The 27,573-nt window shown below is 39.9% G+C and overlaps 2 protein-coding genes across 3 annotated transcripts; one reads left to right on the top strand and one right to left on the bottom strand.

Annotated features, from left to right (window-relative positions):
- Positions 1–1,077: 1,077 nt before the first annotated feature.
- ppp1r12c (protein phosphatase 1, regulatory subunit 12C) lies at positions 1,078–18,851 on the bottom strand. Of its 2 annotated transcripts, XM_007545140.2 has the most exons (20): positions 18,499–18,850; positions 15,200–15,380; positions 13,738–13,868; positions 13,249–13,367; positions 11,544–11,703; positions 10,752–10,896; positions 10,590–10,664; positions 10,422–10,501; positions 10,090–10,202; positions 9,948–10,015; positions 9,247–9,401; positions 9,045–9,132; positions 7,496–7,613; positions 5,352–5,467; positions 4,380–4,429; positions 3,861–3,891; positions 3,597–3,710; positions 3,308–3,358; positions 2,965–3,015; positions 1,078–2,166 (listed from the first exon to the last, which is right to left on the bottom strand). In XM_007545140.2, exons 1-20 carry the CDS (start codon positions 18,699–18,701, stop codon positions 2,080–2,082), a joined length of 2,136 nt encoding a protein of 711 aa, XP_007545202.1. In that variant the 5' UTR covers positions 18,702–18,850; the 3' UTR covers positions 1,078–2,079. The 2 variants fall into 2 exon arrangements, with proteins under 2 accessions (XP_007545202.1, XP_016522905.1); XM_016667419.1 differs by lacking the exons at positions 3,308–3,358; positions 3,597–3,710 and having other exon boundaries at positions 2,078–2,166; positions 3,880–3,891; positions 18,499–18,851.
- Positions 18,852–19,317: 466 nt separating this feature from the next.
- LOC103133357 (nicotinate-nucleotide pyrophosphorylase [carboxylating]) lies at positions 19,318–27,549 on the top strand. Its single transcript, XM_007545127.2, has 5 exons — positions 19,318–20,373; positions 20,799–21,060; positions 21,835–22,145; positions 26,234–26,365; positions 26,454–27,549. Exons 2-5 carry the CDS (start codon positions 20,808–20,810, stop codon positions 26,649–26,651), a joined length of 894 nt encoding a protein of 297 aa, XP_007545189.1. The 5' UTR covers positions 19,318–20,373; positions 20,799–20,807; the 3' UTR covers positions 26,652–27,549.
- Positions 27,550–27,573: the final 24 nt, after the last annotated feature.

The following is a 27,573-nucleotide window of genomic DNA, read 5'->3' as shown; positions in this document are numbered from 1 at the left end:
GACCAATATAGACCTTGAAAATAATCAAATTCCAATTTTTGAGTGGTAAAGTTTGTGTCCATGGTTTGAATCTCTATGGTCTTTCTGAATGTAATTTGACTGTTTTTCCTGAGCATGTGTGGGTTCTTTCTGGGATTTTCCCAGTCCAAAAACATCACTGTTACTGATCTCTAAATCACCCTTAACATCCTGGTAACCTGTCTAGGATGTCCCTCCCTTGAAGACTGCCGGATATAGGCACCAGAAAAGCACGGCATCAAGAACTGTGTGAAATACCAGGTGATTTTAAATGAAAAGTTGAAGGTAAGTCACCACTGGGTCTATTAGCAAGATATTGATCCAGTGCATGTGGCAAATTATGACAGAAATTGTTCGCCAGACTAATTAGCCGTCTCCAAAAGTCAAATGAATTTTTTTTTGCTTTGAGATATTTGTTGTGAATTGGCACAGTCAGACCTAAAAAATGTTAAAAACCTGCTGGTGAGTTGAAGAATCCAGGACTCTGGATAAACTGTTCAAACACCCCTCGCTCTCTGTGTGTGCGCTTCAATCTTGTAACATCTTAAAGAACAAGCGGCGTCTTTTCGACCAAAAACGGGTTGAATATTGTATGAACTGCAATACTGCTTAACTTGGGATTTTTCCTCCAAAGTTACAAACATGCTCAACCTAAAAGCTGGATTATTATTATTATTATTATTTTTTACATACCGAAGCAAGATAATTCATCTGAAATGTTGGGAAGGGATTTGGAAGCAGACGGTATCAAAACATCCTCGGGACGTGTTGGTACTTGAACGTTGCTGAACAGGTAGAGCGAACACATTACTGTAGAAATGACAAACCTTTGAGCCAAACCGTGTTCCGTCATTTGTTAGAGCTCTGAATAAAAGACTCCAATCAACTGAGGTCCAACTCCATAATGCAGTTTGTACTGGTTCCTTGTTCGGTCTGCAAACTGGGAATGCATCAGCGCCCTCTGGTGGAATTATTTTGTAATTACAAACGTCTCGCTCTACAGGGTCTACTGTAATATTTTCAGGTAAAAATCAAACAGTAAGAAGCAGCAGACCCTTAATTATTTATGCCCACGTTGTATTTTATACTCAACCTTGTACAATGCCAAAGCAAAATAGAAATATTACTTACAAATGTATATCCAAAGGCACAGCTTCAAAATACATTTCGACATGCATTTCTGTCTCGTAAGGAAGTAAACATTCAAAGGATGACCCATCTGGCCCGTCTGTTAAACAGCTGTCCGTCACAGGGTGAATACTAAGAAGAAGCGTCCAGTTAACAAAGCAAAAAAAAAAAAAAAAAAAACATACAGTACAGAGGTCAAAGATCAGATTCTCCTCAATCTCCAGGAAGAGATCTGAACTGTAACATTATTTGAAGTATCTGAACCTGAGTTTCACCTCACAATGTCTCTGTTAGCACCCGAACACTCAGTCTGTAACACAGCAGTAATTAAACACGCCTTTACTCCGATGCACCCCACAGGCTGCTGCAGCACGAACATGTGAAATGCACACAGAGGAGCAGGGAAAGGTGAGCATGCAGGGCTTTGGTCCACTAGTACAGCAGCCGACTAAAAACAGTAAGCGTTGAAGAAAAGAATCATCCTGAGAAAAAATACTGCCCACATTTATTTTTTTACCTAAAAGATGTGCAAAACTGGGACTATTTTTATTCTTTTTTTTCTCATTTTGGCACATTTAAGTCTTGCGTGCGACACACCCCCTTATTGTGAGCCATTTGTGCATGGCTTCAAGTCTCTGAATACAGATTTTATACAAAGGATCATTGAAGCAAAGCACAATAAAACATCGCAGGTAAAAAATACAATAAAAACCTAATATAAAAGTGGATGTTGACATCCCGCCGGTCCACAGGAGGTGCAGTTTGCCTCATTTAAACAGTAGATCTGCCAAAACATAAAGACCCAAATGCTGTGGCGGACGGTGAGCTGGACATCTGCAGTTCCACGCTGCGTCTCCCTTACTGGTTTGTGTCCTCCGAGTTTGGGCGACAGAAGAGTCGTGTAATACTTTGTGTCTGTACGGTTATCACAGTTCATCTGGAGAGTTTGCTGATGACGCGGATGAGGGCGGCGTTCTCGTCTTTAAGCCTCTGGTTGTCCGCTCTGAGGTCCTTCAGAACCTACGCACACGGACAAACGACACAGTTACAGAATCAGTTAAAGAAATGACTAGAAGACTACGGTTGTGTTGTCCTCTCTGTGTGTGTGTGTGTAATTATTTAGTCATAATCCAGTCTTGTGGTTCAAAAGCATTAGGTTTAAAGAGATTTTCAATCAACCAAGAAGTTCGTTTCTGGTAGGAGTCAGGAATCTCAAAAAATATGAGAAAATAACAGAAAGAGCATCTGTTTTGAATAAAATTATCCATTATATTAACTTTTTTTTTTTCTAAACGATTCATGCATTTTCAATGATTAATGGAAACATCTTTACTGGCATTAAAGTAATCAAACCCTCCCTATTTGCTGACCATCTTTCTCTTCTTCTTAGTGTTTTGGTGACTTAGCTCCAAGTCTCTGAGGTGGAAAGGCATATTTTCTAATCTTTGTCTTTTATGGTTTCATTAGTTTGTGAGCAACAAACACTTACAGATTTTCTAACTTCTCCTCAAATCAACAGCCAACTAGCTGATGCTTAGAAACAATTATTCATAATTCTCATTAACACTGATTTAGGAATGGATGAGGAAGATTTACACTAAGCTGTAAGCCTTTTAGTCATATATGAGCTCTATTTAAAAGCTCGGTTCCAGGAAACAACAGCTTTAAATAAACTCCAAACAGAACCGGGTTGACGACTGCAAAAAGCACGTAGTTTCTCAGCAGCTTGCTAAGGGTCACATGTGGATAATTTTGACCTGTTGTGGATTAGAAACAAAATCCACTCGTTTTTCTAAATAATCATAGAAAAGCTTGTACCTTCAGCTCATCCTCCAGTTCCCCTGCTTTCCTCTGGAGGGACAGCTTCTCCTGTGAACCAATCAGAAAGATCAGGAAACAGACAAACTGCCACAGAACAAAAAAAAAAAAAAAGTTTCAGCTTCTGCAGTAAAACTGTGCAAGTTCAGACAACGACCGGTTCAACCCGTGGGCTTCATGCAGCGCTGAAAATGCAGAGCGGTTAACTCATTCTCTGCAGTAGGCTTGTAATTTATCACACCTCCCAAAGCAACGACAGAGAGCAGCTTAAAGGCTAAAGGACAGGAAATGACAGCTTAGCTTTGTTTTAGGTGTTTAAAATAAACCTCTGAAGTTGACTTACAAATCTCTCCAGCTCAAGCAGGGCCGGTCTGTCGGTGTCGCTCTCCTGACTCTGCAACACAGGGACAGCGCGTTTCTCTCTCAGATATCACAGGGAGACGTTTTACTAAAACTTCTAAGTACGCAAACAGTGACGGTTGTATTTTACGTTCCTGTTGACTAAATGACAAAATGCTTTCTCCGCAGTCCAGACTTTCTGTTCGGGCTTGCATGAAATGAACATGTTTCTTTTCCTGATATATCATGACACGAACACAAACCCAGATAAAAGGTCAGAGGAAGCAACAAACCTGCCAAACCTGTCGGAGTCTCTCCAGCTCCACTTTGTTCTGGCTCAGCTGCTGCTCCATCTCCTGCAGCTTCTCCTTCAGAGTCATGTTCTCCTGCAGTACCTTGATGTACAACTGAGAGGAAACAACAAATAACCAGAAAAAAAACAAACAACAAAAAAACAGAAACTCGTCAGTCCGTGTGGTAATTAGTTTCGTCAGTCGCAGACGCGTCTGACTGATTTCAACTCTCAGACCGAGAACAGGAAAAAATGTTTCACCTACCGTTTTGTAGTCTGAAGACAAATCTCTCCCTCTGCAAAACGAAAGAACCCGTTTAACATCCTCCGTGATAACATGTCTCCTCTCCAGTCATTAGTAAACCCTGGTTTTTCTTGAAGGTTTTGCCTACAAACAGCGAGACTTTCCTGTCGTCTTTGGAAAGGGTCTGATCAAAGCTTTTCAGGCTGGAGACCTTTTGGGACTTTTGGATGCCTTCTCATTCATTCATCTTCAGTACCAAACAGCCTTCTGAGTTACACAGTGACCAAGTTTTTTTTTGTTGGGATTAATGAAACTGCTCTGCAGTGGTTTATATCCTATTTAAAATTTTGCCTCTGGTCTAGCTCTTTTTTTTTTTTCTGTGTGTGATTATTTGGAAATAGAACTTCTTTCAAAACCAAACAATTTGCATTTTAAAAATGTCATATTAAATTAAATGAATTACTTAATGCCATATTCCCATGTGCCAGAATCAGTCAAAAGGCTGAAAACGTGAAATAAAACACAAAAGCCTCGACTCACTCAGTGCTGTTGCTGTTTGCGTCTTCCAGCTGAGCTTCGCCGTCATCATTCTGGAAAACCCAAAGTTTGGAGTGTAAACATGACACTGGATCTCTGACATGAACTCTGCACACAGTCTCACGCTTTATGTTGCTTATTTGGTTCTTAGAGGTTTTAACGAGGATGAAACACACAAGCTGAATGGCATCATTACAAAAACATTTGTGTTTGTAAAGTACGTTTACCTGCCGGCGATTATTTTCACAGCACTTCTGCAATATGCAGGTTCATGTGATGTACAAACATGAGCAGGTAAAACACCGACTCGGATCCGAGGCGCTCAGCGTTGAGGCTGACTGATTGTGATGTGGGTGTGATATCTGGCTGATGTGGAAATCTAAACTTTGGGGAAATTAACCGTTTCGCCATGATGGGTTTATTTCCCCCCTCCACCTAAAACTGAAACAAGCAGCAGCTTCGCTCTCTGTCTTTACCTGTAAAGATCTGGCCGAGGAAATATTCAGTCATGTTTACATTCCTGTTCTGCTCACGCACACCGTCTGAAGCAGAGAGGTTACCTGGTAAAATAATCATGAGAACGCCATCTGATCTGTTTGCTAATTTCACTTTATGAACAGTTTGTATAATTTGATTTCTGTGCAAGTTCAGCTTGTTCTGTGAAAACCTTGGTGGGTTTTTTTAAAAGAACGGACGCTCCGGTGGAAAAATTTATTTTCTGTTAGGTGATTTTGTCTATTAAATATAACATCCTTCTCTGTAGGAGATGACAACACTTGCTCAGGAACACAAAGTCTCGTAACTTCCACCGAGAGGACTTCCTGTTTTCACGAAACGGTTCACATCACATGTTCAGTTGCATCATGTAATAGAGGAACTGGTTCGCTCTCCTGTCCTTTTACCACACAAATTTGACTGATTCGCTGAAGGCCGCCCCCGCTGCCCGTCTGCAGTTCAGCTCCGAAGGCTTCTCACCTCTGACCCCAGCTGGACGATGCCGGTGGAGCGTCTCTCCCTCCTGCCTCTCCTCCGGTCCTTCACTCCCAAATTCTTGTCTCCCTCCGACTCCGCCTGCTTCGGCGTCTCATTCTCTAAAACAAACAGATGTGGACAGAAAACAACGATGAGCTACGGAAGCACATGAAGGAACCAAGAGCGCCTCGGAGGCTGCTTCAGAAAACAGGATTAAGGGAATAAAAGTGAAGTGAAGAAATAAGAGAGATAAGAGGATCTCTGCGGTAGAGGAAGTGGTCGGCTTATGGCTGACCACGAGCTCAGATGACCGCCAATGAAAGACATGACAGTCTTGATATTTCTCCAGGCTTTTTAAGGCTCGCTTTATTGGGTTTTTGGTTGATTTTTACTTCTTATTATCAAACCCACTTCTTGTAAATAACCATTCACTAAAAAAAAAAAAACAATTAAAAGAAGTGAAAAAACTGGACATGAGTTTGCAGTTTGATCACAGTTCTGAAGGGGAAGAGAGCAGTTCCCCTGCACACAAAACCAACATAAACAAAGGTGGCGCTTTTGAAGCGGTGATGAAATCATGATGGCAAGACAAGAAGGCTTGTAAAAAGTATGAGAACAAGGCAGCCGCCCTGAGGCACGCCAAGCAGCTCACACCACCAGCCGCGGCCCTCAGGGTACGTGAGAAAACCTCACTTCCTTGTAAAAAGCCTCCTTGAGAGCACTCCACCTACCGCGCGCTTCGTACGTCTCGCTTCTCAGTGATGGATGGGAACTTACAGTAAAGAGAAGTCGAACAGCTCAACCAGAAACAAAGTCAGACTGAAAGCAGTTTGACTTTTAACTCTTCGTTGGTGAAAAACACCTGAAAACTGATTGGTTTTGCAAAAACATTCGGCAGATTTGAAAGTTTAGTTCTCATTTTCATTTCATGCATCTGACCACGATGTCGACTGAAACGTGAATTTATTGTCGTTTCTAACTGAAGGCTCGATGGCAGCTTAGAAAATGAGCAAAACCAAGGTATGATGATGTGAAATTATATCAACTTCCATATCACCGTTTAACTATAAAAAGGTGAGTCAGCACCTCAAAAAATGCTTTTTTATTATTTTTTTTATTTTCTTGATTTTATTTTTCACATCGCCAATATTTAATGGATAAAGAATAACTTGTTCACAATCCTCACAGTGAAGAATGGTGGTGGCATAATTATGTTTTCTTCTGCAGGGACAGCGACTCTGGTCAGAGATGCATCTTCTCTTATTATGAATGTCTAACGGCCACTCACAGCAACAAGAAGTATTTTTAAATGCTCGTCTTAAATTAAAGCTCTTAAACTGAGATTGTAGAAGCCTAAAGCTGTAAAAATTCATCAGGAGATTCTGATCAGTGCATTTTAATTTGCTTTTTTTTGATAATCCTTTTTAAACACACTTGTAATCTGAACATCTTGTAGCCACTGAAACTTAGAAAAGTGTAACTTATTAAACAAAACAAAACAAAATAAAACTGATCTCGAAGGGCCTCCAATGGGCTGTTAAAAAAAAATTAGCGACTGGGAGAAAAAAATCTACCAGATTCATGAACCCGTGTTGTAAATAATTTGAGGCTGTTCTCTGTTTTTCCTTTTGAGGCATTTTTAAGTGGTGACTGCAGGCGCAGACAGTAAATAATCACGCCGTCCTTTGATCTTCCGTACCGTAGATTTCATTTCCATTGAGGCCTTCAGCGTCGTCTTTACCACCCAAACGCTCAAACCGGTGATGAAAAAGTTTCACTTGTCTTGATCTCAAGTCTAGACAGTCTAACATCATTACCAGAGTGTTTGTGACACAAACACCAGAAGCAAACGGAGGGAGTCACCTCCTGATGTTTAACACATAAATCATCTTTTATTAAACATAATATCTGTGCATAGCTAATGAAAATGTTATTTTAGTGCAAAGCCATAAAACTCTGGTTACTTAGAGTTCCCTTATGTCATGTATAAATATTAAGAAGCTTAATTTTAACAGACTTTCAATCTTCCTTTGCTGCAATTCCTCAACATTTTGACTTTTATCACTAATAAATGAAACACTGTATGTAATTAAAAGCTCCATCTTTCTTTTTTAAACAGGAACTCCTTAGTGAATTCTTCCACTCACCCCGTTCAGTAGGCGTGACGGTGATGATGGGGCTCACTGACTGGACATTTCGAGGCGGAGGATCAGCAGCTTTACCGACGCTCTTCTCTGCCTCTTTCAGCTCAGTCAAGGTCACACCCTGTCATCGAGAAAGGAAAAATAACCTTCAGTGGGTTTTTGGGTGCACACAGAAATGTGGGTCTCTTCGTTTTTCCATTTCAGCACCTTTACTGAAAGTTATGCCTGTCGGAAAATCTGATGCAGATATGCAAAAATAAATTGAACTTTTGTTGCTGCAGCAATGAAAGTTCTTCCATGGAAACATTTACACAGAAGAAGCAACTGATGCCCATTGTTGTGTAGGGAGGAGGGTCAGTAATGCTGTGGGACATTTTCTACTTTAGAGGTTTCAGAATCTTGTAAGATGGGGGACATTTTAAGAAAAATAAAATCTAGTGGGACAGTAAACTTAAAAGTGGGCCATCAATGTGGCTTAAATAGACAATATTTTGTTGATTTTGATAATAATAGTTTCTTTTTAAAAGCAAAGCAAGCCTATTTGTTCAGAATGTCATTTAAGCACATTCTTGGCCACAACACTCCTCTAAGAATGAGCTGCTCAGTACATTTCTTCATCCATCTTCAATCAGAAATGTATTTCAAGAATCATCCATAACATTTGCAGGTCTTAACACCAGTCAGAGAGGCCTTTTAATGAGCCAAATGAGAGTAATTTAATGCAGTCGAGGGTCTGAGATGACCAAAAACCTGAGGATAATGATCCCAGTTACTGATGCTGATGGATAATTGGTGCCGTTTCAGGCAGAATACTTCATGATTTGCTGCAGAAGATTCATTTAAATAAACATGGGTGTTGCCTCCAAATGGAAACAGGAAGGAAGTTTAGTAGTATAAAATGTCAGGGTCACAAAGGGAAATCCTGAGACAGAAGTAGATCCTGAAACAGAAAGTAGAGCAAAAGAAAAAGTTTGTGAAACCAACAGGTAGAAGACACTGTAATCCTGCACATGTTTGATCATCTCCAAGGTTAATTCATGTTATTTTTGTTTTGTTTTTTTAAGAAGGCTTACTTTCAAATAATTTCAATTGCAATTTAGATATTGGATATTCCTTTTTATGCTTAACAGCACGTCAGATGATTATTTTCATAGTGAAAAGATGAAAAGCATCTAAATTTTACATGATGGGAAAAATGTCTTGTAGAAATGAACAAGATATAAATATTAATTTGCGTTTAAGTATACATTTCAGCAAACCCGAGATTGCTTAAATAAATTGATAGAGAAGGCCTGTATTTCATTTTCTTGTGAATTTTTAGCTATGGTTATCTTTCGTTACTTTTTATGGCACTAAAGTGGTTTGAAATAATAGGCTGTTAGATGTTATTTATTTCAAGACTGTATTCTTCTCGTCATTTAAGTTATGCAAACATGTTCAGCTGTTTCTGTAATTTGGCTGGTAGTATCTGGATAAAACAATAATGCTAATACATTATAAATCATAAGATATGTCTGCAATATTTTAAAAATGTAAATAAAATGAGCACCACCTGAGTGAGGCGACGGGACTGTCGCATCAGCCGACACCGAGCTTTCCTCTGGGACTCGGACTCTTCGTCTCGATCCGCTGCCTGGAACCTGAACACAAAAATAATTACATTTACAATTTGCATGAAGCTGAATGTTAATGTTTTGCGTGGGACAGAAGGGTTAGTAAAGGCAAACAGAGAGGTGGAGCTGAGTATGACTTACTGTTTGGGTTTCTTGTCTGCGTTTGGAGCGCTGGGGCTCTCGGCGGCAGCTTCCCTGGTCTGAGGAGTGGGCTGGACTCTGGCGGTACGGCTCGCCTTGTCCTGCTCCTTCTCCTCCTCCTTCTGCTCCTCTTCCTCGTTCTTCTCCTCAGTAGGCTGCAAGACACAGGAGAGAAGAAATAAACCAGCCAGCAAATTAAAGCCAAATGTATGAATGAACCTCCTAACTGGATCCTTGGGAATCTTTGTAGAAAAATGTTAATCAAATCAAATAATTTTTATTTTTTACCTTGCAGAAGAAACTTAATATTAATAAATGTTATATTTGTGATTAACAACTACATGCTCACCTCCGAAGAGCCATTAAAGATGCGTTTCTGAGTTCTGCACAAATTCTATATTATATTATCTGCAATGCCGTATTTACAAGTATGAAATTATACGAACAATTTATTTCTGTTTTGAAAACACATCATTGATCTCAGATGTGGCAGCAGCTTAAACATCCTACTGGGACCTGACGCCATGACAGCACAGGAGGTTATATTTTCTTTTCGGAGCTCCACTTTTACAGACTCAAATTTTCTAAAATAGTTTTATAAAATGTCTGTGAAAAATCAATCGGTGTATGTGAGTAGCACATTCAGATTAATGTTCTAAGCTGGAGCTCTGACGTTGATGTGCAGCAGGCTGGGTTTTTACCTTCTCTGCAGGACTGACGGTAGATGTAGTCACACTCTCGGTGTCTGGACTGGACACAGCAGAGCTTTCTGCAGAGAAGCATCAGAATTACGGATCAGGTCTGCATAAAGCAGCTGCAGCGCTCCGGGTCGAGCTGACTTACCAGTGCTACTCTCCTTCTCCTCACTCATATCCACGCCTCCTGAAACGCCCCGTTCCTTAGACAGATCTTGCACGTTTATCTTGTCTCTGCTGCTCATCCTGCACACAGACGTCCTGATAGGCAGAAGGGGAGCGTTAGGAAGCTCTGACTGACGTCACCTGGAAAAACCTCGTCCTGTTTCCTTTATTGCAAGCAGGTTTCAATGCAAACTCTTCAAAACATCTTGAATGTTGGGCACTCTACAATGAGTCTTATAGCTGTCTTCACAGATAAGAGCATAAAAGCGTGTCAAGAGGACATAATGATTTTAAGAAGTAAAACATGAAATGAACCTCCGTCGTTTGCCTTGTGCGTTTGCAGCATTGGGGCCTGGTTGGTTCTGCCTCTCTGATATCGACCGCTCATTACGCCACTGAAAGAGGGGGGGGAGGGGAAAGGCCCCATTTATAATAACGTAATAAAACATTTATTACATTAAGTTCAAGTAAAATCTCTCTCACGTTGGCTTGTTTCTGTAAGAGCTCCTCCAGCAGCTCGGCAACACTTTCATCAGCTACATCGAACGGCGTCTGACCCTGCAGGATTCAACCAATCAGACGTTAAGAGGAGGTGGAACAGACGGAGGTCAGAGGTGAGACGCTTTACGAGCGCGTGGCGCTCACCCCGTTGCTGCGAGCCTCCATGTTGCACAGCTGCTCGGCCAGAACGCGACACGCCTCCTCTTGACCCCAGTGGGCTGCGGCGTGAAGAGGCGTCCAGCCGTCAAAGTCTGTGGCCGACACGTCCAGTCCGCACTGACACAGCATCCTGCAGGAGCAACACAGACAACAGGGTCTGAGATTTCATTCAACTATTTTTCTACGTCTGAATTAGTGTGGAAAAGAGAGAAAGAGAGAGAGGAGAACGGAAATCATTTGCATTTCCAGACTTTTTCCTTTCCCATTGTCCAAACGTTGCATCCTTTCTTACTCGTATTCTTTGAGTTCTTCCTTTTTCCTTTCGTCCTTGAATCTTTTTCTTCGTGTCATGTCCTCCCTCCTCCCTTCTTGTTCCATGTCCCTCCTTTCATTTTTGAATCTTCATTTTTCTTTATTTATTAAGCTTCCTTTCTATATACTTGCTTATGTCCTTTCACACCTATCCTTCCTTGCCTCCTTCCTTCATGCTGTCCTTTATTTCTTCATGTCATCCATTTTTATGTTCTTCCACTGTTAAGTTTTGATGTAGTGTCCCTCTTTTTTATTACTTTCTTTCTGTCCTTCCTTCTTCTTCCCTCTTTCGTGTCTCCTTCCTTCACTCCACTGTATCTCAGTTTATGGTAGCTGCAGGTTCTGTGTATGAAGTCCACTTAATATATCATTTTCTGCCATGAATTTGCCGTTTGTTTTAAAAATAGTTAAATTAAGAGGTAAACTGTTGCATTTAGTTTTCCAATAAATTAGTTACTACATTACTTGAGAGCCTCCATGTATCCTTTAGCTGCAGCGACATGCAGCGGCGTGGCGCCGGTCCTCGGGTCTCGGAGATCAGCCGGCGGACTGTCGTTCAGCCACATCATGGCGTCTGACATCATCTGCTCCTCCTCCTTACGCTTAGCTGCCTCCACGTCCACACCTGCACACCAGGAATTAATAAGAAACGACAGAAAAAAGGAAAGATGCTAGGAGTTTTATTAGGCTGAGGAAAAGAGGTTTGCACCCTGGTAAACTGAGCTCAACTGATCGATGTTTTCATTTAACCTTATATTGATGTATTGATGTGATGATCTGAGACTTCAAACACGGAGAGAGAAACAATGTAGATCTAAACACACATTCTCTTCTGAGAAAACAAATGGAGCTATTCAGTTCACAGCACAATGCCGTCTGAATCACTGGTGGCAGAACGACTAGCTGACATCAACGTGCCAGAGCAAATCGCCTCAGACGAAGACGCCCACTACGCGATGGAGGACCACAGCTAGAGCACTGACTCACTCAGGGACAGCAAGACGGATCACAATTCATTTCTGTTCTGTACTTACAGTGATTTACATTTTATCCAACGCAGAAAACCTTAGGCACTTTGAAGCAAATGTGATTAAACTGTTTTCAGACAACTTGTTGCTGCTGACATTATTTAACCAGCCCTGAGCTTTTAGCTGAATTTTTTTGATAGTTGTATTGAATACACTGTATGAAAATCAAGTAAATGATGATTATTGGTTGTATTAAAAAGCTCAATTTAAGTTTTAATTCAAATGTTAAGAGGTTTCTGTAAATAACTGACAGAATAAAAACATGTAGATCACAGTAATAAAACCTAATGAAGAAACGACAAGCAAGTTTACATGAATTACATATATAAATAGGTTTTAGGCACATTTTTTATTTTCATTGAGACAATCTAGCCAAATTCATCTTATACATGCAAAGAATGTGATGTCTGAGGGATGTAAAGAAAACCCATTCAACAGCCTGAATCACTCATTCTACAGGACTGATAATGAAAAAGTAAAACTTTAAAACATCCTGAAATCTAATGATGCTTTAAATTTACCATTACGTTCAGTCACAACTAATAAAATTAAAATTAATCAATATTAGAGAACAATAATAGGAAATATTATTACTGTCATTTTAAAATGCACATTAATATAATAAACAAATAATGATAATGGATTCAAACACGAGAAAAGTGTAAAGATACTCGAGCTATTATGTCAGGAGCTAAAACACTTCAACATTTTACCTTTCATATAAAATCTTTAGGACAAGTAAATCATGTTCGATTTCATAAAAAGGACTTTAAGATAAACATCATCACTAATTAAATAAAAACAAATTAAATATAAATGTCAAATAAACCCAATATACCCCAAACCTCTTTAGGCCAGAATTGGACCTTTTTTTATGCAAAAACCAAAGAGTTCAACTGCAGATGTTCAATAGTCAAATACAGAAATCATTTTCTTTCAGTGCCACATGTACACACATCTAGTTAATTCAGTTGCAATCATATTGCAAAATTGTTGAGTGAAAAAGGTCCTGCTTGTCTTAATATGCGTTATTTTCTTTTCCATTCCGAATATCCCAGACATGACTGAAGTAAAATGCAGCAAATGCTTTATATTTGCAAATACTGCAATGAAATATAGCGCTGTGCAGGCGAAGAGCTCACCTTGTCTTTGTGTGTAATCATGGAGAAGGGATTCGGTCGTCTCATCCAGAGCGATGTCCAGAGGAACGTCGCCGTCACAGTTCACAGCAGTAAGAGACGCGCCTTTCTGAAGAAGGAACCTAAGAAAAAGGAAAAATAAATAAATGTCTAAAAGAATTCCTAACCCTGTAGTTTAATTACATAATCCGTGTTTTTGGTGCAAATAACGTTTTCCACTGGGATAATGGAACCAGTTTTATGAGTAAACAGACTCTCACTTTGGAGCAAAAAAAAAAGCAGATCCATTTTTAAACCTCTCAAGCTGGACGCGTCTGAGTGCTGCACCACTCGCGCTTTAGCTGAAGCGTCATCTCGGCACAGATGACAACAATGTCAGCATTGTGGAGAGCAGAAATGCTCTGGCACCCACGGTGTTCTCTGACATTCAATACAGTGGCAAAGAGCAATGTGCTGCACTGATTTAACCATTTAAAGGAAACTCCTACACACTCTGCTATGTCAGGGTAGCCGCAGGAGGCAGCGACGTGCAGCGGCGTCCATCCCTCGCTGTCGACCTGGTTCACGCCGGCGCCATGCTCCAGCAGGAAGGTCACGATCTCTATGCTGCCATCTATGCAGGCCTGCACACATTTAACAACAGAAAATTAATCAATATACTAACAATGAAAGAATAAAATAAATAATAAAATAATAATATTCCATCTGTAGTCACAAGCTGCTTATTTATTCACGTTTTATGCAAAACTTCAATGTATTTTAGTAGGATTTTATGTAGCAGAGCACAAAAAAATAAAACTGCTTAGCTTGTATGCAAAATACGATATGCGATGAAAAACTAAAAATACCTACAACCCCCACAATGTGGCACATGGCAGGGGCAGCATGAGGATGCGAGTATGGCTTTCTTTAGCAAAATAACGGTTGATGGAAGACCTGCACAATTTAATGCTAATTTATGGTCATCACAATATCATGGACTACTTGAAGTGCAATAATAGTTAACTAATATATTCCACATTTTATAAACTTGCATTTTTTTCATGCAGATGTAATATTCGTCCAGTTGGACAGAGTCTCCCGGCAGCCAAGACACACACTGGACATTGGTTACGTTTCTCTAAATGTTAACAGTCACAGAGTGATGGAAGCACAAATTTGAAAAAGAGGAAAGTAGAAAACAGGAACACATCACAACTGATATTGTCCTCTCATGTTTTTCTATTTTACAGTAGATGGGCAAATGAACAGAGCTGAGTGAAGGGCAACACTCAAAGAAAACCCATTTAGAAGCAGCAAGTGGGGTAAAAGTTCACATTCTAGGAAGGCAATGATGCTAAATTTACAGTCAGGTTGTGACGTAGCCATATTTATGTGTTAGAGAGGTCTAGTTAAAGTCCAGACCAAAATCCAAGCAGGAATCTAAGATAAGGTTTGAAAATTGATGTTAACAGACAATCTGTGAGCGATTTTAATGGGCTTTACACACAGAGAATGACAAAATGACAGCTAACGTTCCACCACTGCTGGTGAACTCAACACACGGGTCGTGACATCGTCAGCAGCAAAAGAAACTTGAGCATTTTTCAACTTTCTTGCTCACGTGTGCACATCTACGTGCACAACTGCACAACTTTTGCAGGTACTTGTCAAGCTGCATTCACAAGCAACTTATGTGTGTTTACATGGATACGCTCCATATGTAGCAATATTTTCAATAAGTTTTCAATAATCTGTGTTGCCGAGGAAAGAAGCACGCCGCCCTACAAAGAAGCAGAAAACACACTCACTGTGTAAAACGCCTTTTGCAATGTAGTCCTGCAATCATTTAAGCAATACCTTTGCACCATGTTTCACTAAGACTTCAAGAAACTCCAGAGAATCGTAAAACGGGAAGAATGAAAACATCTCTAGAGCCTTGGATGTAAGCGACAGTGCGGTGAAGCTGCGTTACCTGGTGCAGTGCGGTGATGCCATCAGCATTGGAGCAGTTGATGATGTCTGGCAGACTCTCTCCGTCTTCCCGTTCTGCTTTGGACTGTTCGGTCTCCTCCAGCATCGCCTTGGCCTCCTCCGTGTCGCCGCTGGCACAAGCAGCGAGGAACTCAGCGGCGCGGTCAAACCTCACCCTCTTCCTAAGAACGGACAAAAGGGACGATTACAACTAACTCTGCAGAATAGGTCCAGAAATGTCCATCTTTGTCTCTTTGGGACACCCAATACTAGAAAAGTCAGCCGAAATGATTGAAATGATTTATGATAAAAGTAGGGACCACTTTATGGTTTATTTGCTGAACCATAAATACAGACAATAAGATGAAGATTCAGCTCTCTATTAGATTCTATTTCATGAGTCCTCAAAGATTAAGAAAGGTTTTGGTGATTTTTATGATTCAATAAAACCATTTATGCTGACAAAACAAGAATTACATTCACAAGTTTAAATTTATAAAGCATTTTCTCAAATGCAAACATGACTCAAACATATAAGCTTGCCTCAATAAGCAATTAATCAATTAATTGTAAGAAATTAATATGAACGTCATTATTTCTGCTTCAATTTATTTTTAGTTTTTTGAAAAGCAATATAAGCAATGTAAGAAATCAAATCATTTTATTTGTGGTTTTGGTTGTGTGTGGTTTTTATTTCTGTTTTATTTATTATTTTTCGCTGTGTTTTATTTTGGATCTTTACATAAGATGTCTTCAAGTTTGTTAAGTAAAGTAAAGTTTATTCAACAAAAGTTGGTTTGATGTGTGTTTGGGGTCACTGTCGTACTGGACAAATGGAAATAAAGACCACATTCAACAGGACCTATAAAAGAATTACATTATGAAATATCTGTAAGCAAAGCGTCCCTTAAAAAAATATTAATAATCGAAATGGAAATTAATACGGTCATTTTAATTTATCATGCGATGAACCGATTAATTGCTAATTCAAACAGGGGGTTTGAACACAACAGACACCAAATGAACATTTTGTCCTAGAAGTTGATTTGCTTTAACTGAAATACTTCAAAGTCAAATTGGAAAGGCAAGATGGCAGTGTCACAGCTTTTCCCCAGCTGAAATCCAGACTCTATATATGTCATAAGGTCATAAGTAGTTCAGTCAAAAATAAACTTGAATCCTAGCAATGCTGGAAAAAAAAAAGAAAAGAAAAGAGGACAGCAAATAGCTTTCAGCAAAAATACTTCCTGTACAAATCTCCCTGAAATATTGAAGGACAGACATTGTTTCTGTTCTGGTAGGTTATCTGCACTTACTGATGTAATCACGGAGCACGAAACCAGGATGTCAAAAGAGATGGAATTTCTGATACCTGGATGGTAAATACCTTCTCTGCGTAGGACTGAGGTAAGCAAACAAAACACACACAACACCGCTCTGATTGATCAGCTCAACCACACACAATCACGCCGAGATGTTCTTTAAATCACAAAAAGGTCAAAGCAAAATGCTTGACAACAAAAACAGTGTAAGAAAATAGAGACCAAAGTGATTCTGTAGCTGATTTGAGGTCTAAAAAGAATCTTACTGAGTAAGAGATGAACCCTTCAGTTGATCCAGGTTGCTAAAATACGATAAAATGACAGACAACCAGTATCCACATTGCTGTTGTTCATTAATTAAACTGGCCATTTTAAAAAAAGGTTTCTAAAAAGATGGAAATAAATTTTAAACTGGAGCAATTTATAGTTGTTATAAACAGGCTCACCCCAGTTTGCGGATTATCACAATCCAAACAAGAGACATCAAAAGCACACGTCTTCGGATTAGATGAGACCAACGTTGAACCGGTTAATAAGCAAAACTCTTTGTAGCAGACAACCAGTACTGAACTTAACCCACAAAACACCATCCAACAATGAAACATGGTGGTGGCAGCATCATGCAGAGGGGATGCTTTTCTTGAGCAGGGGCGGGGAAAGCTGTTTAGGGGGCATTACTAGGAGAAATATGGTGCAGATGAAACGGCAACTAATTTTCTGAGGATTTGTACAACACCTTATTTGTAGAGATTGGCCAATCAGGTGTTCAGACAGTGGGATAGCAAGTTTTTTCTTGATCAGGTCTGAGCTAAATAACAAATACAGGGTTTCCCCCAGTTTATTGTAAGCCTGGCAGGCCACCAGGCTTTGCTTGTGTCCCCACCAGGCTTAGCATTGTTTATTTATTTCAGGGTTTTTTTTTTAATGTTTGCATTTTTTATAGACTTTATAGTTGGTGTTCAGACATTAATCTTCCAATAACACATACTTATCAAGTGCTATTTTCAAATTTCCTGAAACTTAAAACATTTTTTAACTCAAAAACACGGCAGGCCTCTGGATGAATGACTGCCAAGTGCCCCAACCACCGGACTTAGCAAGTTTTCTGGGGGAAACCTTGAAATACTAAAAGTAACCTTTTTTTTTCAGTCATCAAACGTGTCAAAACTAAGAATATCTATTTCTAGTCCATAACCAGACCACCCAGCAGTATTTACTTTAATGCACATTTATTATGGATTTAAATAAACCAGTAGTAAGGAAAATATGATCTAATGACAACTTGTTGTAGTAATTGCTTTATTTTCTTGGATTCAAAGGTGCTACCTTAAGAACCTGCAGCACATTTCTGCTGCTATGTGTTGCAGAAAAACAATAAATTAGAATTGAAAGGTGAAAATCTGAGGTCCAAACCAAAACAACTTTGATTAATCCTCTTCTGACAGATACTGCTTATCAGAGTCATATGACCACATTTCCTTCCAGTGAAGTTTGAGTTGATTGGAGAATATTATTTTACATCTTTAGTTGTAAGTGGGTACAAAATGTCTCCAAAGCAGGTTGGGATTTGGGTATGAAAAGGACAACGTTACCATTACCAGTTTGGTTCCAAGGAAGCAAAATATACAGAAAGAAACATAACAGATATCAAGCATCAAGTTATTAAAAAGGACAGCTAGGTTCAGATTTTAAAAATCTGGGAAACAATGAATACAGTGGATCCCCCAAATCACTGAATCAACCCCTCCTTAACTGTGGTGAATGCAAGTGTTAATGGTAGACTGACTACACACAAGCAGGGCTAACCTAAAGTACTCCCCAAAAGATCCATGACAAACATGTTGAGCAGATAAAATGAGATCTGGCTCAGCACAGAGCAGCAGTGAACAAAACCTGATTAGATAACTCCTGATACTATAATAGGCTGACTTTTCCCTTTTTGCTGGTGTCCAACAGTTGGACTGAGCTGTGTCCTCACCGTCCACTCGGGATGGGGCTGCTTTCATCTCTGCCCTCTGACTCTGGCTGCTGATCCCCCGGCGGGTCGCCACTCAGCTCGGCCTCGGCCTCCCCGGCATCGCCCCGCCACCTCCGCCGGGGAACGTCCGACGCTCTGTCGGTGCTGGAGCCGGCCCAGCGCTTCAACTGCTCCCGCCGCTTGGTCTTCGCCGTGTCCCCCATTAAATTAACCGCGGAGGACGGTGTTTTTACAAATAAAACCTGTGCTGGCGGGGCCAGACACACCCTCCATGTGTATACTTTCGCTTCCTGGTTCTAGCTCCTGATCTCTGAAGGCGGTGGAAGTCCGGCTCGTGCTCGAGAGCGTCGAGAACGCGCCGTCAAGATATGGCCTTCGTGATGTGACGTCATCGATGTTTTGAAAGGGGAAACGTGCCCGCGCATTGTGCACGCACTGTACTTCCTGCCATTGTGCTCTTTGATGCTAGTAACCTATACATCCTCCAAATCTACATACTAAACACAGAGTTTGCCGATGTTTCTGTGCTAAGATGTTAAAAGCTACACATGATGAGGCGCATTGTAACAATATTTAATACTTGGCAAATGATGCACAAATGGAAAAACGTTTCTTTCTTTCCCCCTTTAATTGTGCGTTCAACTATGGAGGACCATAGTACCTCCATACCCTAGCCTGATTCACTCTTAATTGTTGTACAAAGCTAATAGCAACATCCAACGAAAGACTTTCAGTATGAAAGATGGTTCTACAAAAGTCAAAATACTGAGTCAGTATTTTGACTACAAAGAACAGCAAGTGATATTTTCCATTTAGTACCTCCTTTAGGATCTTTGAGTGCACAATACAGTATTGAAATATGAAGTTTAGAAAAAAAAACAGTTCTGATTTAAGCCTTATAAGATAAATTCAGATTATATTGCATTTGCTTTAGTCCTTCAGTGAAAACATTTGCTTTATTACCAACTCTAAATTCTTATCAGCAGATAAAAGTTACTACCATCTAAGAAATGCAGAACTATTGCTGCCTAACTCATAGAGTGAGGCATAGTTGCCACTAACTTTGACTTTTGTTTCTTTTTCTGTACCATAGAAAGTATTCCTGGCCTGGTGCTTTTGTATTTATTTATGTTTCCTTCCTGTTCTCACTGCAGCCCTTGGCTCATCCTGCACATGGTTCTGCTGGGGGTTTCTTCCTGCCGAGGCCGAGTTCGGCTCTCCTCTTAAAGGAAACTCGTGTTTCATCCTCTCCATTGTGTTTATTCATAATGGGTCATCAAACATCAAATTAAAGTAAAGATCTAAGCAATTTGTGAGTTTTATTATATAGATAACTGGCAATAAGCTTAGGCTGTAGTGAAAATGTTAAACTGGATTTTTTTTTTTTTGAATGCTGAGGTTATATTTATGTTAATCACCCCTAATATCAATAAACTGCACTGAAGTGAAATGGAATATGCATGATTTTAATACCATACCAGGTTATGGCAGCAAAAATGTAGTGTAATGTATATATTTCTCTGCATTTTATCTTGTGAAATTCTCTGCAAAAGGCTTTTAGATTAAAATTTTTTGTCAGATTATACAAACTAAATCAAAGCAAACAGAACTCAGTGGGGGAAAATAAGCTCCAGATTTGATTGCATAGAACTAGAATGAATTTTCTCTGCAACAAAACCTGAATTCAGAGGCCTGTTAATCAATAAAAACAATCAATGCTAATCCTATGGTGTGGCCTCTGAGTGCGCCTGTAAACATTCCAACATGGACACAAGGTCAAATTCCACGCCACATTTTGCTTGGGGCCATGTGTGCTCACTTCTGTCCCTCTGCAGCCTGGGATCTACAGACACAGAGAGCCACTGAGAGAAGAAGGTATGCATCTCATTTGCATTTATCATGCTGTTGCAGTCCCAGCCTAGTATACTGTGTATTATTCCTTTGTGTTCTAGGTTGGAGCTTAGAGTATGGCAGAGCACAAAGGAAGCAGAACTTTTAAGCATGCTGCTTTGTGTTGCAGACTGAGCAAAAGTTCATTTTTTGACTCAGAAGGGTGATGAGTCTAAATGGACCTTGTGAGACATTACTCAGTCACAATTATCTTCTTGTACAATCTAGTCTTCTTGCAGCTGCTATACTGGAAACAGGAATAAAAACAGAAATCAGAAAAATGTGTCAGTTCATAAGAAAACTTAAAGTCACAGGCAAAAAAGAAATGATTTGACAATGCGTAGCCTAATTTTGGTTCCTATTTTCATTAAAAGATTAGATAATTACAGCATACATTTCTTTAAATGCAGGTTTGTAGCATGTCTGGACCAAAAGCACAAGTGGTCCATTCGATTCCAACCTACAGCCTGACCCGGCTTGCACGAGAGTGGCTTGCAGAGGACACTCCAAACTTTGACCCGGCAGGAGTCTGCGTGGGATCAGAAGAAGTGGAGGCAAAGTTGTTGTGTAAAACTCCTCACACCGTGCTGGCAGGAAGCCCTTTCTTCACAGCAGTATTCACTGAGGTGGGCTGCACCGTGGACTGGATGTACCAGGAAGGAGCGGTGATCGGTAAGCATCGGTAAATTAAATTACGACAAAACCTCCACTGACATAACGTAAAAGCACTGACTGTTTGGAGAGAACAATGCTCCATTTATCTTTTTATTTACTTATCTTTCTTCTTGAGATCTTGATGTTTGTTACATCTAAACATGTCCTGAAGCGATATGGGCTGACAGGCCCCTCAGCAAGGAAAAACTCCAAAAGAAGCACAATAAAACAGACTGCAGTTTGCAAACATACAGGGACAAAGAACTTAGTTTTTGGAGACATGAGAAGTACTGTAGTCGGATGAAACTAAAGATGGTCATTATGTTTGGCCATAATGACCATCATTACATTTGGAGGAAAAGCAGGGGTGCTTGTGCCATGGTGAAGCATGGGAGTGGCATCATCTTGTTGTGGGGCAGGAGGAGCTGGTACATTTCTCTTTCTGATTATTGTGGCATTTAGCAAATAGAAATAATTTTGATAATTCTAACTGACCTAAAACAACAACAACAACAAAAAATGTTTGGTTTGATTTAACTTCAGATAGCACAAAAAAAAACAAAAAACATAGACCTGTCTTTTTATTTGGTGTATATAAACTTCTGGTTTCAGCAGTACTAAGGCGTACATAAAACTGATTGTAATTTGCTGATACAAAGAATATAAACTGTGCATTCAGATAGGAGTCAAATTAAAAAGAGAATAATGTTCCTGACATGCCATGATGCAGAAAAGGAAAAAAAACAACAAAAAAAACATCCACCATCTCCCCATTTTCTGTAACACCTGTAGGTCCAGATGCCGTCACAGTGACTGCTGTGGTGAGAGGCCCAGCGAGATGCCTCCTCCTTGGGGAGCGCCCTGCTCTAAACTGCCTGAGTCGCGCCTCGGGGATCGCCACCCGCTGCTCTCAGCTCCAACTGACGGCAAAGTCTGCGGGCTGGCACGGAGAAGTGGCTGGCACCCGTAAGACCACCCCGGGCTTCAGGCTGGTGGAGAAGTACGCCATGCTGGTGGGCGGCACATCCATGCACAGACAGGACCTGAGCGGCATGGTGATGCTGAAGGACAACCACGTCTGGGCGTCGGGGAGCATCACAGAGGTGAGCAGCTGCAGAAGACATTCGGTGGTTCAAGATGAACAAACAGGAATACGGTGCTCAGATGATCACAGCGCAACAGCTTTGCATCTTCAGTTCATACAACGGCATGTCAAATTTTGTGGGGGCGCCACCGCACAACAGATGGCACAAATCCACCAGATTTTGCCAGCTACAAACAGTGTGAGATGTAATTTTCCGTTTCTATAGCAACAAAACACAACACAAGATGACATGGTCTTAAAAGGGTTTAAAATGTTGCTGAACAACCAAAACATTTCCAAAAAGGAAACCACAACCAGGCAACCTAAAATGTTTAAAAACTTTACTAGTAAATAATTAACCAAGTCGCAAGACAAAATGAGTTTTTGAATTTTACAGCGAGAAGCTAACCATGAATTACTTCTTAATAAGGAGCATTATTCTCATACTAATATTTTCTTTGCTTATATACAGATGAGTCCCATGCAGATATACATTAGGGCTTCATTTTCAATTCTTACTGAGTTTCTTTTGTAAAGCTCGAGGTCTTTATTTCATGGGAGAGAAAGAGGAACCAGAAATTGAACCCAGAACAGCTGCGTTGAAGACCAGTCGCTGTGCACGGGGTTCCTGCCTGACCCACAGCACCACGCTGTGCTGCAGGAGTCCAGCTTAGATAAATAAAATACACAAAGTTTTTTTGGGGGGGGGTGTAGGGGGGATTCTATCTAGTGCATGCCTCTCCAAGTCAGAGAGAAACTCTCCATCTGAGACACACATATCTGTTGAAAATGTTACTCTGATAAGAATGACACCTTAAAGCACCGTTGTTGTTTTTTTTACATACAGACATTGCAAGAAGAAAGCCTCTTTGCTTCAGTGGTCATTTTCTGTAGGATGCTATCAGTCTTTTGCAATGTTGTGAGGGAATTATGGCTCATTCTTCTTTTCAAAGAAAGTGGGAAGTCATTCCTAAAGGCCTGCCTGGAGATGTCACCACAGGGAATTGATTGGATTGGGGTCTGGACTTTGACTAGACCATTCCATCACCTTGATTCAGCCACCCTGTTGTAGATGTGGAGCTGTGTTTGCAACCTGACGTGATCTAGTTTGAGACAATCTTCAGATGTTTTCCAGATGGTCTCTCACTTGCAGTCAGAAGATTGTGGGTTTGATTACAGCTTCCCTCTGTTAGCGTTCCCAGGGCCAGAATTAGTGATTGCGGTTGTATGAATTTAGTCCTAGAATGACAAGTGGTGAGCATGGCTTGAAAAATGTCTTCATAAATTCAGCTACTGGATGATCATGAGCACAATGATTTGAATGTGGCCAGGTCGTGTGGGCTCAAAAAAGCCTAACTCATCACACCTCCATCATGAAATTTGACACTTGGGTATGAGGTGTGTGTGTTTAGAATATGGTTTGGTTTCTCATTCCAAACAAACATCGATGACATGATTTATTCAGATGAACTTTTGAAAACATAGTTTATGTCGACATTATGTTTTTTAAAGAGAAGAATCTTGGAAACCGTTCAAAAATATGCCTTTCTTGTTCTGCTTTTCAAAACTGTCTGTGATTAACTTAAAAGGACAGTAATATATATAATCCATTGTGCCATTTTACAGCACAATCAAGTAAAACTTAATCAAGTAACTTAGTTACTTCAGTTAACTAACTTATTTGTTTATAGAAATACTGCATATATCAAACATGACTAAAAAAGTTTGATTTCCAAATCTGACGCCTTGAAATTCGGCCTCTGTCTCTTTAAGAAACTTCTGCTCTTTCTGACACTCTGACACAACATTGCTTTTCCATTATTCTGTTAACAACAGTTCTTAGGAGAACTGAACTGAGAAGCAGTTTGCATGCTGAGCTCAGCAGATGTGCCGTTCCACCAGGTGTTTGCCAATCACTGCTGACGCTAGTCTGAAGGAGCAGAGTGGGCGAGGTGTGGGGGACGGGTGCTCTGTGAGGCAGAAGCCTACATCTCCCAGAAGGAGCTTCGTGGAAATAAGTGGTGCTGTCTGTGACTGTGAGCAAGCATTCATTACGCAACCCTAATGTCCTTTTAGTTTCTTCGAACTTCATGCATTATTTATTTTTCTGAGATTACTGTCAACCCTGATTCTCCTTTCGATTCCGGCTTCTATTTGGTCATAGTTCACCTTTGGTTCACCTCAGCTTCCCTGCCACTTTCCTTGCCACAGCTTTCATCATTAAGCTGCCAGGTTCTCTTTGTACTTTGTCTCTGCAGTTAGTCCCTTTGAACGCACCTGTCAGTTATACAACTCACCTGTTTTCTTTCTTGTTCTTTTCTGAATGTTCTTGTTGCCAGATTCCCTGTTCTCTTCATTTTCATCTCATGCTGTTCCAAGGTGCTTCAGTTTTAAAAAAAATAAAAATAAATTATCACCATGGCATATTTTAGCAGTCGTCTGTGCACTGACTCTGCAAAAACCTTTATGATGGGAACATCAGTAGTTTTAGTCTGGAGTCCAACTTTTCATTACTTTTCTTTTGCTACTGCAGTTTAATGTTTCTTTCTTTGTTTATTGTGTTATGTTTTTATCACATGAAGCACTTTGAATTGCTTTGTTGCTGCAAATTTATACAAATAAACTTGATGATGATGTCTTGTTAATTGGTTCAATAGGATATGAAATATCCACAAATGCTTAAATAGGACAATTTTAATGTTGATACCAACAGCACTTATATCTCCAGGCAGTTGTGATTATAAACTGTGTATAAATCTTTAGCTGGCTCAAGTTTTATGCATTCACATAGTTCTTCAAATTTCCAGCATTCAGTCTTCTGTGTGAAAATTCACGGGTAGCAGATAAAATCCAGTAGAGCTTTTTTTTGTCCACTTGCTAATGACTCTTAATCACATAGGAAAACTGATTTAGAAAAATATGGCTATATTGCACTCAATTTGCAAAACAAATCTATTGGAATCGACTTATTTTATGCGTTAGAACAAATTAAAACACATTGTTCTCTGACTGAAGAGAAAGAAGAAGCAGCATAATGTCATTCTGGACATAATGCTGCTCTAGCAGAAAACTAGAGGAACTGCTAAGACATTCACATTTCACCCAGATTTAAAAGGATTGCTAAACTCTACATCATTTTAGTTATAGTTATTAAGAGTCACTGTGGCTAAATGGCCACATCTAATCTGACAGACTTTTCCTAAGGAATAAAACTGGATCAGATGGAGTGCTATAGCTGCAAATGGTTCATCCAGATATGTTTAATCTACAACATAACTGTGATGATCCATAAGACATGAAGGATCGTGTCTTATGCCAGTTACCCTCCTGGGGTTCCAGTTGGGGCAACTGGAACCCTGCTGGGGTTCCATATAAATGTCTGAAGACTATAAATGTCTTCAGAACCTAAAGCACTTAAACGAAGTGAAAGATCTTCTTTTTGATGAGCAGATGCTGCTTTCCTAATATTGACGTGGTCAGTTGCTATGCACTCTTTAAGTTTTAATCGAGAAAGGTACTTTGAATCATGTTCTTATGTACAGTCATCAACTTTTTTTTTTAAAATCTAAAAAATGATCTGTTCTTACATTCAGCTCACCAGAACAAGTCTGAATTTAAAAGTAGGGAGAAAAAAATGTGGCATATTGAATCTGCTGGCATCTATTAGTAATGTCATTCTTTAAACCAACGCCTTCTTTAACATCTCGCAGTGATGTCCATGCAAAGTTTGGTTAAACTTAATTGGGAGTTTGCTTGGTCTTAAAGTCAAGTCTTGCCTCCTTGTTTAACATCTATTTTGTTTCTTCACAAAAAACAAAAACAACAAAAACAACAACTCTGGTCTGTCTTAACGGTCGCAATGTGATCATTGTTTCTCATTGCATCTTTTTATAGAGTGTTTTGAATTGTTGCAAGGGCCGATGGCTCATAGCACACTTGACACTATCACACTTGACACGGTGACAATGATAAAGCAGTGTTAAAACATGTCTGTTTTTGTACTCTGAAAATAACCAGTGATCCCCACATGACTGACAGATGTCCAGAGTTTAGGCACCGTTCGCTTACTTCTGCAAAGACAAACTTAGAATCCTGTTTGTTTCTCAGGCCGTGAAAGTGGCGCGCTCAGTCTGTGGCTTCAGCAGTAAGATTGAGGTCGAGTGCCGCTCCACAGCGGAGGGAAGAGAGGCAGCCTCAGCCGGAGCAGACATCGTCATGTTGGACAACTTTCAACCACAGGTAGGGCATTTCAAAACTCTTAAGTTCAAGAAATAAAACTTTAACTGCAGAACTATCAAGCACCCATTTCCACATTTCTCCTTTGCAGGAGCTTCACGTTGCAGCGCGAGACCTGAAGAACGAGTTCCCATCTCTTCAGATAGAGGCTAGCGGAGGAGTCACTCCTGAAAACGTAGCTTCATATTTCTCCTCACATGTAGACATTATTTCTCTGGGTTGCATCACTCAGGGATGCCCAGTTTCAGATTTTTCTCTGAAAGTTCAAAAGCCAGGTGCAAACAAGTGATTGCTAAACTAATTGTTGTCATAGCAACAATGGCAACAATTACAAAACTTCACAGTTTTGTGACTATAATTGAATAGTGGAAAGAAAGTAACAGATCAGTGCAAAAAATATAGACATATAAAATACTGCATTTGCTTGCATTCAGTGCAGTTGACTATATTACTATATAGACTCAACTGGTGGCCCTCCCCCCCTTGCAAACAGTGAGACACGGTGGTGGCAACATTACGGGGTGGGGATACTTTTCAAAGCGAAATTTTAGGCTATTCTGGGAGAGAAAAATACAGTTTGACCTTTCAAAACCTTTAGGAAAATAGATTTATGTCTACTGGTGAATTATGATTTAATGCAAATAGATTCATGTGTGCATATATTTTAGCAGAGCACTGTAAATAAAACAAAAATCTTTTGTTTCTGTTGTGGAAAAGTTGCAGAGGTTGTTCATTGATTAATCACATCTTGTTTGTCATTTCAAAAGAAGAATAGAAACTGGATTTGACATGCGACGGATTTGTAAAATACACTTCAGCAGAGGAACTGCAGTCACAAGTTTAAATTCAACAGAACAAAGATGAGAAACAAAAGCAAAACAAAAATTAAACTACGATAAGTGCTTACCAGTACAGAAAAGTGGATTGGGTTATACAGACAGGTATTTCAGGGCTGTGTTTATTGTTTACCTCTGTTTTTCATTCTGGATTTCTGTATGTTGTCTAAGCCTGTTTGAGTGTCACATGAGTCTCAAACAGCCTCACGCACTTGCATTTTATCTGTACGTACATGTCGCTTAGTGTGGGCGTTAGGCAATTTGTGCTCATGAATTTAATCATTTGCTTGTGGAGGAGTCTTTCTGAATTCATAATTATCACATTTGTGAGACTGAAGATAAAAAAAAAAATATCTGTCAAATTTGATTATTTCT

This window comes from Poecilia formosa, unplaced genomic scaffold (assembly GCF_000485575.1).
Source record: "Poecilia formosa unplaced genomic scaffold, Poecilia_formosa-5.1.2 Scaffold11, whole genome shotgun sequence".
NCBI lineage: Eukaryota > Metazoa > Chordata > Actinopteri > Cyprinodontiformes > Poeciliidae > Poecilia > Poecilia formosa.
This window is presented reverse-complemented; position numbering and strand designations above follow the sequence as displayed.

Bases quoted from the DNA above. Each gene is read 5' to 3' on its own strand.
- ppp1r12c (XM_007545140.2), bottom strand. From the start codon at position 18,701: ATGGGGGACACGGCGAAGACCAAGCGGCGGGAGCAGTTGAAGCGCTGG. The intron at 13,368-13,737 runs GTGTGTAGGAGT...CCTTTTTCTTAG, and splicing joins GGCTACCCTGACATAGCAGA to GTTCCTTCTTCAGAAAGGCG. The intron at 10,203-10,421 runs GTTCATTTCATG...TCTGCCTATCAG, and splicing joins GCACAAGGCAAACGACGGAG to GACGTCTGTGTGCAGGATGA.
- LOC103133357 (XM_007545127.2), top strand. From the start codon at position 20,808: ATGTCTGGACCAAAAGCACAAGTGGTCCATTCGATTCCAACCTACAGC. The intron at 21,061-21,834 runs GTAAGCATCGGT...TAACACCTGTAG, and splicing joins CCAGGAAGGAGCGGTGATCG to GTCCAGATGCCGTCACAGTG. The intron at 26,366-26,453 runs GTAGGGCATTTC...TCTCCTTTGCAG, and splicing joins TGGACAACTTTCAACCACAG to GAGCTTCACGTTGCAGCGCG.